The sequence below is a fragment of the Haliotis rubra genome, unplaced genomic scaffold (genome assembly GCF_003918875.1).
Source record: "Haliotis rubra isolate DU_JTF1 unplaced genomic scaffold, ASM391887v1 Scf362, whole genome shotgun sequence".
Lineage (NCBI taxonomy): Eukaryota > Metazoa > Mollusca > Gastropoda > Lepetellida > Haliotidae > Haliotis > Haliotis rubra.
In genome coordinates, this window is record NW_025767038.1 from 177,272 (window position 1) to 194,505 (window position 17,234).

At 37.8% G+C, this 17,234-nt stretch overlaps 1 protein-coding gene across 1 annotated transcript in view; it reads right to left on the bottom strand.

Moving 5' to 3' along the window:
• LOC124285543 (cubilin-like) overlaps positions 1 to 17,234 on the bottom strand; it is a 65,133-nt gene that overhangs the window by 23,964 nt on the left and 23,935 nt on the right. The window contains exons 6-16 of the mRNA XM_046721784.1: positions 16,860 to 17,002; positions 15,832 to 15,969; positions 14,383 to 14,464; positions 14,044 to 14,162; positions 10,812 to 10,955; positions 10,340 to 10,427; positions 9,730 to 9,851; positions 9,219 to 9,380; positions 5,519 to 5,603; positions 4,228 to 4,349; positions 3,898 to 4,038 (exon numbers count right to left, since the gene is read on the bottom strand). Coding sequence (XP_046577740.1) covers positions 3,898 to 4,038; positions 4,228 to 4,349; positions 5,519 to 5,603; positions 9,219 to 9,380; positions 9,730 to 9,851; positions 10,340 to 10,427; positions 10,812 to 10,955; positions 14,044 to 14,162; positions 14,383 to 14,464; positions 15,832 to 15,969; positions 16,860 to 17,002 — 1,346 coding nt within the window. The remainder of the gene's footprint in view (positions 1 to 3,897; positions 4,039 to 4,227; positions 4,350 to 5,518; positions 5,604 to 9,218; positions 9,381 to 9,729; positions 9,852 to 10,339; positions 10,428 to 10,811; positions 10,956 to 14,043; positions 14,163 to 14,382; positions 14,465 to 15,831; positions 15,970 to 16,859; positions 17,003 to 17,234) is intronic.

Consider the following 17,234-nt stretch of genomic DNA (forward strand, 5'->3'; position numbering starts at 1 on the left):
ATGAATATTTTGTTAAGAAGGCCATAATTAATAAACAACATGCAGTGTCGATCTTTTTCGATCTAGAAAAAGCGTATGACACCACATGGAAACATGGGATTTTAAAAGATTTACATGACTTTGGATTACGAGGCCTATTGCCTCAATTTATATCCAACTTTTAAATGTCAGACAATTTCAAGTCCGAGTGGGTTCTACCCTGTCTGATCATTACAATCAGGTTTAGGGTGTACCACAAGGCAGTATTTTATCTGTCACTTTATTTAGCCTCAAAATCAACAGTTTATCCAAGTTTTAAATGATTCAGTTGATGGATCACTAGTTGTGGATGATTTTAATATTTCTTGTCGTCGTAAACACATGCATACTATTGAACGCAACTGCAGTTGTGTTTAAACAAAATAAATAAATGGTGTCATGAAAACGGCTTTAAATTTTCTAAGTCAAAAACTAATTGTATTCACTTCTGTAGAAAATATAAGCCGCATAAGGACCCAGAACTATACTTAAATGAAAATAAATCCTTCAAGAATAAATGCCTGAAGGCACTCGAGTTATTGAAAGTCGTTTTTAACTCAAAGTGGGGAGGGGATCAAACTACCCTCCTACACCTATATCGATCATTGGTCCGATCAAAACTTGATTATGGCTCCATCGTTTATGGTGCAGCCTGTAAAAGCAACCTGCAACTGTTAGATTCTGTCCACCACCAAGGTCTGAGACTTTGTTTTGGGTCCTTCCGAACTTCTCTTGTTGAGTCTCTACGTCGAGGCAGATGAGCCTTCTCTTAGCCAACGCCGTATAAAACTATCTTTACAATATATTACAAAATTATATTCTAACGAGTCTAATGCTGCTAATGTGGATTTGTATAACAAAAATATCTTCTCTTGTTCCGCCTCTTGGGCTCAGAATTAAGCCATTTATTGCTGCTGCCGGCATTGAGTTGGAAAATATAGCGCCTTCCCGACTTCTTTCTTCTCCTCCTTGGTAATTGCTTAAGCCACAAGTCGACCTAACATTAACTACATTTAAAAAATCAGAAACTAATGAATTACAATATAAACAAGAATATAATCAATTAAAAAGTATAATATAATACATATAAATCCTTATTTAGAGATGGGTCCAAGGATGGTGGCGCAGTGGCTTGTGCCACTGTCATTTGTCAGAACAATGATTCTCGATTACCAAATAACAGCTCTATTTTTACAGCTATCAAAAATCTCTTTGCAAACATCCACTTTTAATTGAAATTATTGAATTGTGTAATGATCTTGCTACTGTCCAAAGCGACATCGTTTTTTGTTGGTTACCCAGCCACGTTGGCATTTCTGGTAACACAATGGCTGATCTTGCTGCCAAGGCAGCACACAACAAATCTGTGACACCACTACTCTGATTACAAAGTTAGCATTAGAACCTACATCCGTGATCTGATGCAGAAGAAGTGGGACACCCAGGTAGGTATTCAATAAATTACATGAAATAAAACCCTATATCGGTTACACCTACTTGGGTTGTCAGTCCAGATTTGATGAGATCATCGTATTGGCCACACAAGATACACTCGTGAATACCTATTGAAAGGTGAGGATCCTCCGTTTTGTATTCCTTGTGATGAAAGAATCACGGTCAAGCATGTTGCTTGACTGTGTTGAATATTTCATAACAAGGGATAACTATTTCAAATCACGAACTATGAAGGTTATTTTTAATAATATAAGTTCTCATTTAATTAATGCATTTTTAAAAGAATTAGATTTGTTAAATGATTTGTAAATAGATATATATTCTATTATTGGTAGTTTAGATTAGTAACTTGTATTGTTTAGTGGCTCTCAAAGGGGTTAAAGTATTGTAAAATTATTGTCCTCCTGAGAGGGTATGTAAGTCCCAAAGCATTCTCGGTAGATTTACAATTACTGTTATTTTTAATCTTAGCATATATGTTCTTTTAATCTATGGTTAGATTGTCAAAAATTGCTGACAGCTGAAGGGATGATGTAAATGCAACTAGTGTTCAAGCAGGTAGCAAATGTACTGTAAGTCCCCATGGTCCCTAGTATGGTGATCTACCTTCAGTTGTTGGCGATCTATAACCCATTTTTACACTGTGTTGTCCTAATTTGAATTCCTATTTTAGAGAGAGTTGCTAGTTTTATTCCTTGATACTGTGATATTCTAGTTCATTTTAGTCTCCATCGTCGGCAGGTTTGTATAATTTATATGTATTCATGGTGAATTCACAACTTATTTACTCTCACGATATGGCTGAAATATTGCCGATGTGACTTAAAATCTTAACTCACTCATTCACTAAATGGCATACATGCAGATACTACAACAGAGTATGGATAAATGCAACTCTTGTTCTCCGTTTTCTAGATAAACGAATATAATGAAATGATCAATGATAAACCTATCTTCAAAACAGGTTTCGTGGAATTCAAGTTTCATTTTTTCAGAGATGTTTATACATTGATGGCTCTGTGCAGTACTTCTGTGTGTTGTCATGTATAAAGCAACACATGATGAATCCACTGTGTTATTCTGCCTCAGTGGATTTGGCATACCCCCTTACTCATTTCAATTCAAGAAAATTTTTAAAAGTGTAAAATAAAACATGAAGACTTATCTCAAGATATACTTTTTTCTCTGAGGGAGGCAATCAGTTTAGCACAAATTTACTTAAGGGTTTTGTTTGTTTGTTATTTATCGCTGCACTCAACAATTGCTTTAGCTATAGGGTGAAGGTCTGCAAATAATCTAGTATGGATCAGATGTGTTCACATAAGGCCACACATCATGTCCAGCATCAACATAAACATTAAGCAAAACCAAATAATATTTGAATTGATTTGAAAGAAAGTTGGGGAAAAATGTATTTCGATGCATTAATATATATGTCCCCAGGACATATCATCGTGCGCTAGCCCTCTTCAGATGTGGTGAGACTTGGCGATATAGTTATTTACATCTAGCTGAGAGAGTGTGTTTTAACTGTGAGAAATGTGTGGAAGATGAATGTCACATATTATTGCATTGTCCTGTGTACGCTGATCTTAGATAAGTTCTTTTAGCTGCGTGTAGCAGTATATGTCATAATTATAGCATGTCATTGGAAAGCCTGTGATAAAGTCTTCTATATATTGTCTAATCCAGATATTGTATTTTTATCGGCCAAAAACTGCAAATTTATTTTAGATAGAAGAAGGGGTAGTTTATACAACGTTATGTAGATCGTGTTATGTATTTTATTGTATATAACTGAGAGTAAGTCCCATTTCATCCAAAGGATTCTTCATACCACGTATTTTTAATCGTAGAATATCTGTTATTTTAAAGTATGGCTAATTTTGACTACAATCACCAATGGCTGAAGGGATGATGTAAATCCAGCTAGGGTCCATGCAGGTAGCAAAGGTACTATGACTCCTCATGGTCCCTAGTATGGTGATCTACCTTCAGTTGTTGGCGATCTATAGCCTGGTTTTATATTGTATTGTCTGTCATAGTTAAGATATTTTAGATTTTCATACTAGTTTTACAATTAATATCTGTGATATTCTAATTATTTTTACTGTCCTTCGCCGACAGGTTTTTATAGATATTTATAATGACATTATAACGTGTTAATAGTCACGATATGGCTGAAATATTGCCGCTGTGACTTAAAATGTAAACTCACTCTCTCACTATTGTATATAATATTCCTAAATTCGTTGTGTGCCTCTCGTAATCCTAAATGGGTGGCTCGGCAATGCATTTATGTATCTTATTGTATATTTATGTTATATTGTACGAGGTGAGACCGAAATAAACTATCTGTTCTGTTTTGTTCTGCGTTAATTCATGAAAGATGAAACGCATACACATTGATATATAATTAAGCACCTGCAATATATCTCAGAGAAAATCCTTTGTCTGTAGAACTGTCAGTGCGGAAAGTGATGGTCATTGCGTTGCGGGAGCTGACGATGTAGCCGGTGATGTCACTACAGTATTTACCCAACCGACTGGCATAAGACGGTGAACCTTGAAAAAAACCCCAAAGAATCATTGCGTTGTCGGTTAAAAGAGATACGCATGATAGAAATACTGAAGCCAACTTCAGGCTAAGAATACTAATTATTGACCAGTGATAATTGCAAATCAATTCAGATCGAAGAAAAACATGACTATAAGTATCTTTAAGAACTTTTGTTTAAAAGAAGATTTACCCACCACCTCTGAAGAGCACGTAGTCTTTAGAACAGGATGGGTCGTATTCCACAGACATACTCTGAACTGCAACCTTTACTTTATATCCAGCAGGTGCGGAGATTGTCCACTCGCAGTACATATAGCTATTAGGAAAGAGATGAAAAGATTATATGAACTATAACACTGTATGAGGGTCGGCATGTCAATTAGCTCACAAAACCACACGCAAAATCGTGCTGCATCAACACAAGTTTCAGCAGTTCCAAGAGCCTTTTGTCCCCACCACTCTAAATCAATAGTATTGTAAAATTATTGTCCTCCTGAGAGGGTACGTAAGTCCCAAAACATTCAAAGGTAGTTTAAACCTACTACTATTTGTAATCGAAGAATATATATCATTTTAATTTATGGCTCGATTATCTCAAATTGCCAATAGCTGAAGGGATGGTGATCCAAAATCCAGCTAGTCCCTAGTATGGTGACCAGCTGGTGATCTATAGCCCGTTTTTATATTGTATTGTTGTCTATAGTGATATCTTTTTTTATGATAACGTGCTAGTTTTAAATTTTAGAACTGTAATACTCTAGTAGTTTTATTGTCCGTTGATTGCAGATTTTTATGTTTTAAATTTATTGATTTTAATGTTAAATTGTTCTCGTCACGATATGGCTGAAATATTGCCGATGTGACGTTAAATATTATCTCACTCACTCACTAGTATGGTGATCTACCTTCAGTTGTTGGCAGGTCATAGCCTGTTTTTATATTGTATGGTTTTGTATAGTTAAAATGTTTTAAGTTTAATTACTGGTTTCTTAATTTATATATGTGATAAACTGGTTGTTATACTGTCCTTCACTGACAGACTTTTATAATTTACCTATAATTATTATAAATATATAACTTGATATAGTCACAACATGGCTGAAATACTGCCGATGTGGCTTAAAATTTTAACTCACTCACTCACTCACTCAATCAAAATCAATATTAGGTTTGTTCTGCCTGGTAAATTTCTATGCCCAACAACCTGAATCTAAAATATCAAAGGCTTACAACGTTTTGCACTAGGGAAGGTGATAATTAGTATCCATTCTCGTGTGTAAGGTTATGTCCATTGTGATACAAGAAATCCTCACAACGGATCTTCTAGACTAAAGTCATTAAGGATTAAGTGATTCCTTCTGGAGGGATTGTGAAGGTGAAAGGTTAGGACAGAGCATTTTTGTATCGATGGGGTCACTGCATTAGCTTGCCAGTAGTCACAACGGGTTATCAACAAAGATGATGTATATACATGTATCTACTTACTTACTGAAGTTGTAGTGTGGGTACCCAAAGGATGACAAATACCTCCAGGAATATTTGCTGGCGCTGAGCTTTGAACAATTTCTCTCTGAAAAATAAAAAATTGGAAGCGATGAATGAGAAGGGAGTCTCTTTGAAATTCTTCTGAAATTTAAAAATAAATTGAGCCTTATAGGAATTTGTTTGTATCTGTACAAAGGAGTTGGTGCAGAAGTGATACTGTATGAACATGTTTCAAACTCAGCTTTGTTAAGAAAGAGAACAAAGATAAGATATAATTTACACAGCAGATTTAAGAGTTCTTTTCAGTGAGTCTGAATTATGATATAAATTACATTGAATTGTTTGTGAAAGAATTGATGTAGAAACAACACTTCATTCGTTTCCCAAAGGAAACTTCAGTTTCAAATTTATTTTGAGGCGTGCTGAACATGTTTGACTGTAGCTTCTTCAACATGAAATGCTCAAATTGTATTAGATCAACAGCTCTTTAAGTGTGTGTGTGTGGATGTAACACAGGCTTTAATGAATTTATAACTATTTTAAGTCATGATATAGCTGAAATACTGCCACTGTGACTATAAACTGTAACTCACCCACTCACTCATGATATATAGTCTAGCCTCATTAAACTGGTATACGGATATATCGTCTCCCCACTTAGGCTACGAAACAAAGCACTAATACCAAGTATGTAGATATTTACACATTTACAACAGTAATTTGCATCGGGAATCATTAATACATTGTAATCATCTTTTTTTGGAAGTATAGATAATGAAATTTGTGCAGCAATGATCATGAGTATGATAACTCAAACACGTGTGCACTAAAATTAATGACCTGCCGGTTTATGTCTGTGTTTCAGTGCAATAAGCAGTCTTTCTTTTATGTCATATTTAAGATGTGTACCTACGGTCAGTTACATAAAAATGATCTTGCTACTGGCCAATACGACATCGTCCTCTGTTGGTTACCCAGCCACTTTGGTATTTCTGTGAATACTTTGGCCGATCTTGCTGCCAAGGCAGCACTCAACAAATCTGTGACACCACTTCTTATTCCATACTCTGATTACAAAGCCAGCATTAGAACTTGCATCCGTGATCTGATGCAAAAGAAGTGGGACACCCAAGTAGGTGTTAATAAATTACATGAAATAAAACCCTATATTGGCTACACTTACTTGGGATGTCAGTCCAGATTTGAGGAGGTCATCATTGGTCGTATTGGTCATACCAGATATACTCATGAGTACCTATTGAAAGGTGAGGATCCTCCGTTTTGTATCCCTTGTGATGAGAGAACCACGGTCAAGCATGTCCTGCTTGACTGTGTTGAATTCTCCATCATAAGGGATAGATATATTAATGTAGAGTAACAGTAACAGTAGAGGACCTTTTTAGTAATGTTAATTATCATTTAATCATTGTTTTTTTAAAAGAGATAGACTTGTAAAATGAATTTTGATGTATGTTTTGTAAATAGATGAGGTTTTATAATTGGCAGTTCAGATTTTCAACTTGGATTCTTAGTGGCTGTATCCTCAAAGGGGGTTGAAGTAGCGTAAAATTATTGTCCTCCTGAGAGGGTACGTAAGTCCCCAAAACTTTCAAAGCAAATTTAGGCTTGCCCCGTTTTTTATCGTAGAATATCTGTGCTTTTCATTTATGGCTAAATTTCTCTTCTGTCACCAATGGGTGAAGGGATGGTGTAAATCCAACTAAGGTCAATGCAGGTAGCGAAAGTAATGTAAGTTCCCATGGTTTCTAGTATGGTGATCTAACTTCAGCTGTTGTCGATCTATAGCCCGTGTTTTATATTGTATTGTCATTTTTAATTGGAATGTTTTAGCTTTGTTCGCTAGTTTTATATTCATATCTGTGATTATCTAGTATTTTTACTGTCCTTCGTCAGCAGGTTTTTATAATATCTATATATATTCTATTTCAATGTCAAATGTTCTCGTCACGATATGGCTGAAATATTGCCGATGTAAAGTTAAATAATAACTCACTGACTCACTCAGTTACATAAACTTTAATGTAATTTCCATAACAAAAAGTATAAACCTACTGTATTACCTTCTGATCAGAAAGGCTTATCAGTAACCTACCGGCCTCACCCCACCCTAGGCCTACCCCATCCCACACCCTCTCCCTCTCACACACATGCACACACACACACACACACACACACTCCCCTTACATACATATCGCTCTGGCCCATAGACCCAATATATGGACATTTTAAACAGAAATCATGTGTATGTCAAGAAAGGCACGCACGTAAATAGTGGTGCCCAGTCATGGTGTTTCTAATAATCTCAGTGTATTATGGCGTGGTCCGACGCACTAATGAACCCGATGTGACAGTTACATTACAGGACCATTTAAATACATGTTAAAGTAGTGTTAATCTTTTAACACTACATTTACCCATTACCAACCATTTACGCGGACCATTTAAAAACCTAACTCTGGTCATAAAGGTAAAATGCATGTCCTACAGTCTTTTACATACGTTACACTTGCTAGAAAACACATGAAAACAATGGCCAGATTTACACACCTGTGAAATACATGTAAATAGAGAGTTGAATGTTCGTTTATTTTAACACTCCTTTAAACGTGTGTAAATCTGACAGCCAGATGATACGTAGATTTCAAACATTGTTCATATGGCCGCCGGATGAAACGTATATTTCCTAACGTTAGTAAATTTGGGAAATACAGTCATTTTGTGTGGTGTCAGTCACAATAGTGTTGACAGTTGGTAAGTGCATTCAGAGTTATAAACGGTAGAATAGGTTCTAGTTGAAAAGGCAAATAAACTCATTGATTATGTACATTTACATAGTATTACAGAAATAGCTAGGAAAGACCATACAAGATCAAATTTTCATTGAAGATCGATACATTTTCTTTTGTAGACTCCCTGCACCTGCATAATTGAGCGCGTCTTATTTATTCATACAAAGTTAAAGTGTTTAACATGCGATTTCCCTGAACAAAGGATCAAGACAATATCATGTCTCTATCGTCAATGCAACCCGTGAAGATCCTGGTTAGAAATGATATTCAGTAACACACGCCTGTCGTAAGAGCTGACCAATAGGATCGGGTGGTCAGGCTCGCTGACTTGGTTGACACATGTCATCGGTTCCCATTCGCGTAGATCGATGTTCATGCTGTTGATTACTGGATTGTCTGGTCCAGATTCGATTATTTACAGACCGCCACCATATAGCTGTAATATTGCTGAGTGCAGCTTTAAACTAAACTCACTCACTCACTCACTTTCGTCAATGCCATTCCCAGGCAACATTAAATACTCCCAACCATACTTAATGGCAACTACCCCAACCTCAGCCCAATTGATAAATGGTTGATCACCAAAACACAATTATTGTACCTGTGGTGGTTCTTGTTGGACAACATGGGCCCTAGTATGGTGATCTACCTTCAGTTGTTGGCGATCTATAGCACGTATTTTATATTGTATTGTGTTCTTTGATTGGAATATTTTAACTTTGCTCGCTAGTTTTATATTTATATCTGTGATTCTCTAGTCTTTTTACTGTCCTTTGTCGGCAGGTTTTTTATAATATACATATATTTCATTTCAATATCAAATGTTCTCGTCACGATATGGCTGAAATTTTGCCGATGCGACGTTAAATATTAACTCTCTCACTCACTTGTTGGAGGGATTATCCCAGCTTTGTATTTCAGATTAAAACCTGGTCGCGTGGTAGAGCCGTCGGTGTGGAAGGTGATAGCCATATAGCTGCTGGTGCCGACGACCTGCTTGTTGTTGTAAACACCGCAATATTTACCCAACTGACGACTCCAAAACCAGGAACCTTGAGGAAAGATATTTACTCACTCAGTGGCATCGAATCTGAGGCACATACATATACATGCTAGTATTCGAGTGAAGCTGATGCTAATAGAACGTATTTGGAGTAACTGTGATAAAATACATTATCTGGCAATCATCACGCATCAAGTGCCAAGTTCTTACAATTAATAAAACGAACTGCATCGAAAACCGCTTAATTTGATCCGACGGTCATTCCCTTATTTTGGATTTATGATCAAACTTAATAATTCAGGTATTGTCTCAGAATTAACTGGAGACCAAAACAGTACGAAGGCCACTGTGATTAAATTTGTCTGGGGATCTTGTATACGTTTGTACCATGTGCTTACCCTGCTGAAAGGCAAGATAGTCCCTTGAACAAAGTGACGAAGATTCCAAAGACAAATAAAGAATTTCGACTTTAATGCCATATCCATTTGGTGCTCTAATTTGCCAAAGGCAGTTTTCATTGCTGAAAACAGAATTTGTGTAGACGAATTGGTATCATACAATCATATATCAACAAGTAATTTCTTCAAGTGTATAATATTTAAACATATAACAGTTCAGGTATTTGTGCAGTAAAATCTCATTTGTATACAAAAGGCCTTTGGTTACACAACGGCTTTTCGGTGTAATGAAAATTCTACCATAGTCATAGGAGATTCACAATGGCAGTGTTTATGTGAAAACCAAACAACAACATTCAAATACTTTTCAATTTATCAGAAGATATCCTGCTACCATACGGGTGATAAGTCACTTGCAAGTCACATGCGTAGTCACACTTACTTGTCTCGTGTTTAGTGCAAGCATCAGTCACGTTTACAGTGCTCAATGGTTGACACGCGTGGCGTGCTGCGTACCGGTCACGTGTGTAGTGCTATTTACCACGTGTTATTTGCTAATATTAACTAACTGGTTAACCTTTATTCACTTGTCAAGAAATTAGGCACCTACTTATCATAGTTCGAAGGATAGCCAGGAGAGGTCAAGGTCTTCCATGTGGCAGAAGATGCGGAAAGATATGGGAATCCACAGTCGGTAGCTGTAACAGGATAAAGCCAGCCGAGTGAAATGATAAACATCATACAAATAATTCATAGTTAATCAACAATGTAAATTCACCATTTGTGATAATTGTGGAGTGGATGGGATGAATATCAACACACTTTAGGGTTAATGAAGTATATTCAGGTGAAGACAGATGCGTTTTTCGACTTGATGCTTGAATCAAAAGCTTTAAGTTATACATCTTCTGTAGGCTGTAGTGTAGGGGGAACATGGTAAAAACTGACAAAAGGTTCACACACAATGGGTATCTGTGGTCCCGAGAAAATTATGTTATTCTGCTCAACAGGAATGTATATTTTCCCAATGAAGACAAGTACCAGACTTTATTAAAATTAAAAAATGTTGCTGAGATTATTACCAGATGTGTACTGCAAACGAAAGCCTCCTCCTGTGACAGCATGGTCTGAGTGAAACATGATGGTCATATAGTAACTGGAACTGACGATGGGAGTAGACCTACGTTCACAAATCTTTGCCAGTTGGCGAGCATCGTCCGTCTTACCTGAAACGTAAATGTACTAATTGTGCATCTTTCATCAATTAACGAATGTAGTTTCATTTGTACATTTATTCGAGTCTTCACTATGCAACCGAACAACATTCTTTCCAATATGAAAAGACATAAGTGAATTATTCGTTACCAAGGTTCGATTCAACACTAACGGTAAATACATACTGACGATATACGCAGGGAACAGTATTGTTCTTCATGGCAGCCGTATGTTCGGAACATTAAAAATTGACACAGTTATGATACTGTTAGAAATACAACTCTTTGTCATACACTACACCATCATCGTCAATTATAGTTGATAACAAGAACCTTTCCCGATTACTTGATTTACATAATAATTAGTGCAACAGAAGATTGATTTTTATTTTTAGTGGTGAGGTTTTCATATTTTCATATCGTTTGCTCAAATCAAATGTCCGTATAGGAAGTCCCACTGAGAATGCAGGTACATGTGATGTGTCTAAGAGCAGATCACTTGACAGGGAAATAAGGCTGTGTTGTGACAATAAGCCTGTGTTGTGACAATAAGGCGGTGTGGTGACAATAAGGCTGTGTTGTGACAATACTGATCCCTGAATAAGTTATTTCCTGGTCAATTGCTCACAATGTAGCCACATATGGCTAAATTCGACTACAATCGCCAGCGGCTGAAGGGATGATATAAATCCAGCTAGGGTCGTAGCAGGTAGCAAAAGTAATGTAAGTCCCCATGGTTCCTAGTATGGTGATCTACCTTTAGTTGTTGGCGATCTATAGCCGATGTCTTCTTTAATTATGACTGTATTGTCCATGTTTTCTTTGTCGCTAGTTTTATATTATATAGGTTTTAACTGACGTCATCGTCGATAGGTTTTAATCTTCGAAAAATGTTTTCACTTTTTATTGTATAAATTGTTTTCGTCACGATATGGCGACATTGCCGATGTGACATTAAATATTAACTCACTCACTCACTCACTCATAATGTAGCCGCCGGGTATCTGGGACATTATCGAGTGCAATACTGTATTAGTCAGCAAAGAAATATAGTTGACTAAATTAAACACAGCTGCACATAACTGGAATACTGCGCGATGTTGAAGAAATATACAAGCGAACATTCACAAAGACGCACAAACGAACCAACTCGGAAGCAAATATACTCTCCCCCCACCCCACCCCAAAAAAAACAAAAACAACAACAAAAAAAAAAAAAACACCAACAACCCCGCATGGAGTATTTTCACGAATTTAATCTGCTAACTTTAAAGTGAAATAACACATGTAATTCTGGATCAGTTGCAGCCAGACATCACAGTATAAAGATCAAATGTCTGTTAACATGCATGCGCACAACATTCAATAAGGAATGTGTCTGTTCCCAGTTGGGCGTTGTCTTTAATATCAATTGTGGTCACCGATGAGCACCCAAAATTGTTCTGCGTCGTCTCGGCATGGACTGAATATGTCTTTGAATTCGACCCTGTGGAATTCTTGGCCCATTCCTCTTGCAATGTCTGCGAGAAATAATCTAACGTTCGGAGCGCAAGTATAAGTTCACGTATGCGTTGGTTGCGGTGATCCCACAAATGACCAATTGGGTTGAGACGTGCGATTTGAAAGGCCATGGAAGCACTTTATTGTGCTTATTCTGAAGATACTGAATAATGGCATGTGCTGTATGAGGTATGGCATTATCTTGCTGGAACAACTCCCTCTGGCGGTCAGTGATTGGAGCCACCGTGTGAACCCTTACGATTTCGTCTCTGTACCGAAATGCATTTAAATTGCCATGACTGACTGACTGATTTTGGCTTTACGCCGCTTTTAGCAATATTCCAGCAACATCAGGGCGGGGGACACCAGAAATGGGCTTCACACGTTGTACCCACGTGTGGATTCGAACCCGGGTCTTCGGCGTGACGAGCCAACGCTTTAACCACTAGACCACCCCACCGCCCCAAATTGCCATGAAGGCGCACAAAGTTAGATTTCTGCGTATAGTATATAGCTCCCCAGTCTCACCACCACATCTGTCAACCTGGGCAATACAATTCTAGACAAAACATTCATTTCGACGCGGATAGACACGTCCTTTTTCAGGGGCGGTGGGGTAGCCTAGTGGTTAAAGCGTTGGATAGTCACGCCAAAGACCCGGGTTCGAATCCCCACATGGGTACTATGTGTGAAGTCCATTTCTGGTGTCCCCCGCCGTGATGTTGCTGGAATATTGCTAAAAGCGGCGTAAAACCAAACTCAGTCAGTCAGACGTACTATTTCATCACGCCACTGAAGCAGAAAGCGTCACTGAACCATACACGTCACAATCAAACGTTACTGTACCACTGGATGTAGTTGTCGCAGCACAGGGCCAACATAGGATCTCCTGACTCGAGGTCAACCTTCTTGTAAACGATTACGACACTCTCCTCAAACCAGGCACTGCATTTGCTGTGACAGCTGGATTTCCCAAATGAAGTACCCCGTTGTGATAATCCGCGGTCTATCACTTCAAGTCCGATCTTGTGTAGAACTGATTTGTTGATATCGGTCCAATACACTACTGATGTTTCATGTAGTCTGGAGAATACTGAGGTGATGTGCAACGGCAGATTGAGACTCTAGACGTCCAATGGCAATGTTTCGATTTACATCAGTGAGTCTCGGCATAACGATAGCATTTCATTAAGCTAAACATGTCAACGACTGTCTAAATGCAAACCGGTCTGATATAGGCAATGACCCTGCTCACGATTCCTCAATACTGCACGCGCTTACCACTTTTTATCTATGACATTTTCAAGCAAATTGACACTTTCCAACGTAAACATAAAGCATTGCAATGGCGAAATAACATTCAATCACCAAGTTTGAAATAAATAAAATTTGAAATTCCATATACCATTATTATCTATGTGTTTCTTTTTTGGGACAATATCTTTTTTGGGAGGGTATAGGTAAGTAGTGATCATGACAATATCAAGATTACATTTTGTTTCCTTGTTACCACACGGATGTCTCATGTCAATGAAGATTAGTTACATTTGCTTCACTCAATACCAAGAGGAACACAACATGCATCCCAAGCTTTACCTACCATCCTTAAACAGTAGATAATCGTCCAGGCACGATGACACATTTTCCAAATCAAGAAACAAAACTGTCACCGTGATGATGCCTCTCCACGCATGTATAGTCCACTGACAGTCCAATCCACTGCAAGGTAAAAGAAAAATATTCCGAAACAAAGACACAAGCCTCATCCATATTCCTTAACCATGAAAAAAGCATATTTAAATTTGGTGACATTACTATCAATCTATCTTGAGTATCTATCTAAATGTGTATACATCTTTTGATCTGGCGAATTGCATTCACGTGAACAGGCCAGAATCATGCATTCATTTACATCAGATTATTACAACATTTTACTTACTTTGGGTAGTTGTTTGGATAGCCAGGGGAGACAATCACCATCGGACTGTAAACTGCGGGAAGCGCGACTTTGCACGTTGTTGCTGATAATGGAGAACAATAGCAATTGTAAATTTTTGTTTGGGTTTGCTGTTTCCAAGATACGGGTTGTGCGTGTGTGTGTGTGTGTGTGTGTGTGTGTGTGTGTGTGTTCGTGCGTGCCTTTGTGTGTGTGTGGTTGTTTGTCAAGACCCCAGGCATTTTTGACAACAGACAAACGTCTTATTTAAACTCCCCAAGAGGATGTCTGATAAATACTAAAGAAATCTAGGTTGGGAATATGTTTTATGAGTATAATCTACTATGCAGAATGAAAACCAGCAAATAAACGTTTTTGAGCTGACCTGCTGGGCATTAATTTCCGCGGTGTTGACATCAGTCAAAATTGGAGTCAACAGTAATCATAAAACATACGTTTCGTGAATTATTGGCTTATTCTAGAGATATTTTTCCGCTCTTTACCATGTTGTCCATACTGTTACCGAAACTTCATAATGAATATATTGAACTGATCACGTTCAGAGTTTTACGTATTGATTCATACAGAAATAATACATACACAAAATATGTCTAAACCGAGAGCTAATGTTGTCATAATTGGCAAACATCGTTGGTATACAAAATGAATGCTGCGTGGAGGCCAGCTATCAATGCCAAAGACGAAGATCTGTTATTACTTAACTGAATGCACAAACTGGCGCTGTATTAACATGAAAGTATGCATTCACATTTAGAGAACAGTAACATTGAGAGTTTGGAGCTGCCATCATGTCTCATAAAGTCTTCGTAAAGTCTTGTTCTTTCACACATTTTTATCACCTAGCACAACTAAGATGTATTAAATAACAGTCCATAAGTGAGTGTGATTCTGTTGTTATGTGCCTAGTTTGGTCATTCAAACAGCAGTTTTACAGTTGACAGCTGTGTTTTTACTTTAAAATTACTGTCTTCTCACATTTTCTTTGATAGGTTGCCCAGCACAACATTTCCTCGGAGACAGATTTGCAAATGCTTGATATTCCTTGGTCCTTGTATACACAAACATGACACACTGCAGTTTCATTGTATGCTATAAGTGGGTTACTACCGCAGATCTCAGGGGAAATATTGGTTGTGGCGTCAATTGTTACGGCACTGATATATCGACACTTATTTTTCGTTTGTTAAACATATGCAATACATATTTTTCTTTCATTATTCAGTTTGTATTGATACCAAAGTTTACTGTATGAGGCGACATACAGCATATTATATTGGCATGTGCGTAAGTGAGATAAATAAAAAGTAAGTAAATTTGGAGTCGTAAGTCAATGTACATGAGACATATATTTAAGCATCTGATAATAACATTAATTATACTGCTGGATAGCTGTAGTTTTAGGTTATATCTAACTGGTTAATGCATACACACCCGGTATGGCTTTGTATAGTATCTTGAATCCGTTGTAGTTTCCTGAGGAATCAGTTCGTAGGCGAACACTCAAGGCGTTCCCACCGCTGTTAAATACGGGTCTTTCGTTGCCACAGAAAGTGCCGAGCTGTTGGGAACCTGTAATAGAATATGATATTATCACTTATGTCAGAATTTCTCCAAATACCATCATTCAAAACTGACAGAGACAAACAACCATGCCTTGTGCAATATTGACGTCAGCAAACTTTTCACATGAAGCCTCCTATTTGACACTCAGAGGCCAAAGAAATTGTGACAGGAAATGTTTTCTTTCGTAAAATGAGCAGACAACACTTGGGGTTGGGAGTAAGGTTAGGAAGGATCTGTACACCGACGTGTCACAGTTACTTCTTTACCGAACTTCGGGCAGGATCTGTGACCGTTACATTGGTGTTCCAGAAAGGAATTCGCTTGGAGCTCGGAGCGTTATGATCTGCGGTGGGATAACAGAAGCAGCAAGGGCACCGGTGATGGAGAGGAATGTGAATGCTGTTAAGTACATTGTGTACCGAGACTAGATTTTGCAAATGACGTCTTCACCATTATAACAACATAACGGAATGGACCTAGCGTGATGTTTCAACACAGTAACGCCCGACCATATTTTTCGGGTGTTGTACAACAGTTTCTTATTTCATGTTAGCCTGATCCGCAAGATCCTCTGATTTGTCACCCACTGAACACGTTGAGATTAAATAGAGCAACGTTTACGACGTCATGCGAATCATCCAACGACGCTGCATAAACTCCGCCATATTCCTCCGCTGAGATGAATAATCTTCCCTGTTATCGACGCACTGTGGAGTCATTTTCTGTTGTTTGCATGCTACAATACTTTTTGCCTTGGGGTACACAATTATTGCACGGGAAACTAACTACAATTATCCCTTGATTGACTATGTAGACTGTCGATATAGTATCTCTGAAGTCATCATCATCTGACCATTCTTGACACAAGGAACAAGCATGTACACGTATCTACTTACCGTATTGACCGTTGTATACAGTGACATAATCCCAGTCGCAAGTTCCATGAGAGGAGATCTTCTGAAGTACCGAGTCCATGGTGTCCAGTTGAATGGTTTGGTGTGGATGTTCTGTTGTAATAGTCCATGTACAAGTATGATTCCTGCAAACAGACCCATATTGTTAAGTGCTATACAAGTAAGGATGCGGAATGGTTTGAAAAATTCACACATATAAACGCTTGACTAGGTAAAGATGCGTATGCATGACTAGGTGTGAAGTAAAATGTTGTTGAAAGCTTGCTTAATCATTAATCCAGCACACCTACTCACTTGATGGATGCACAATTAAACACTACAAGAAATGTTTGTGCTTCTTTTAGCTGATTCAGTACT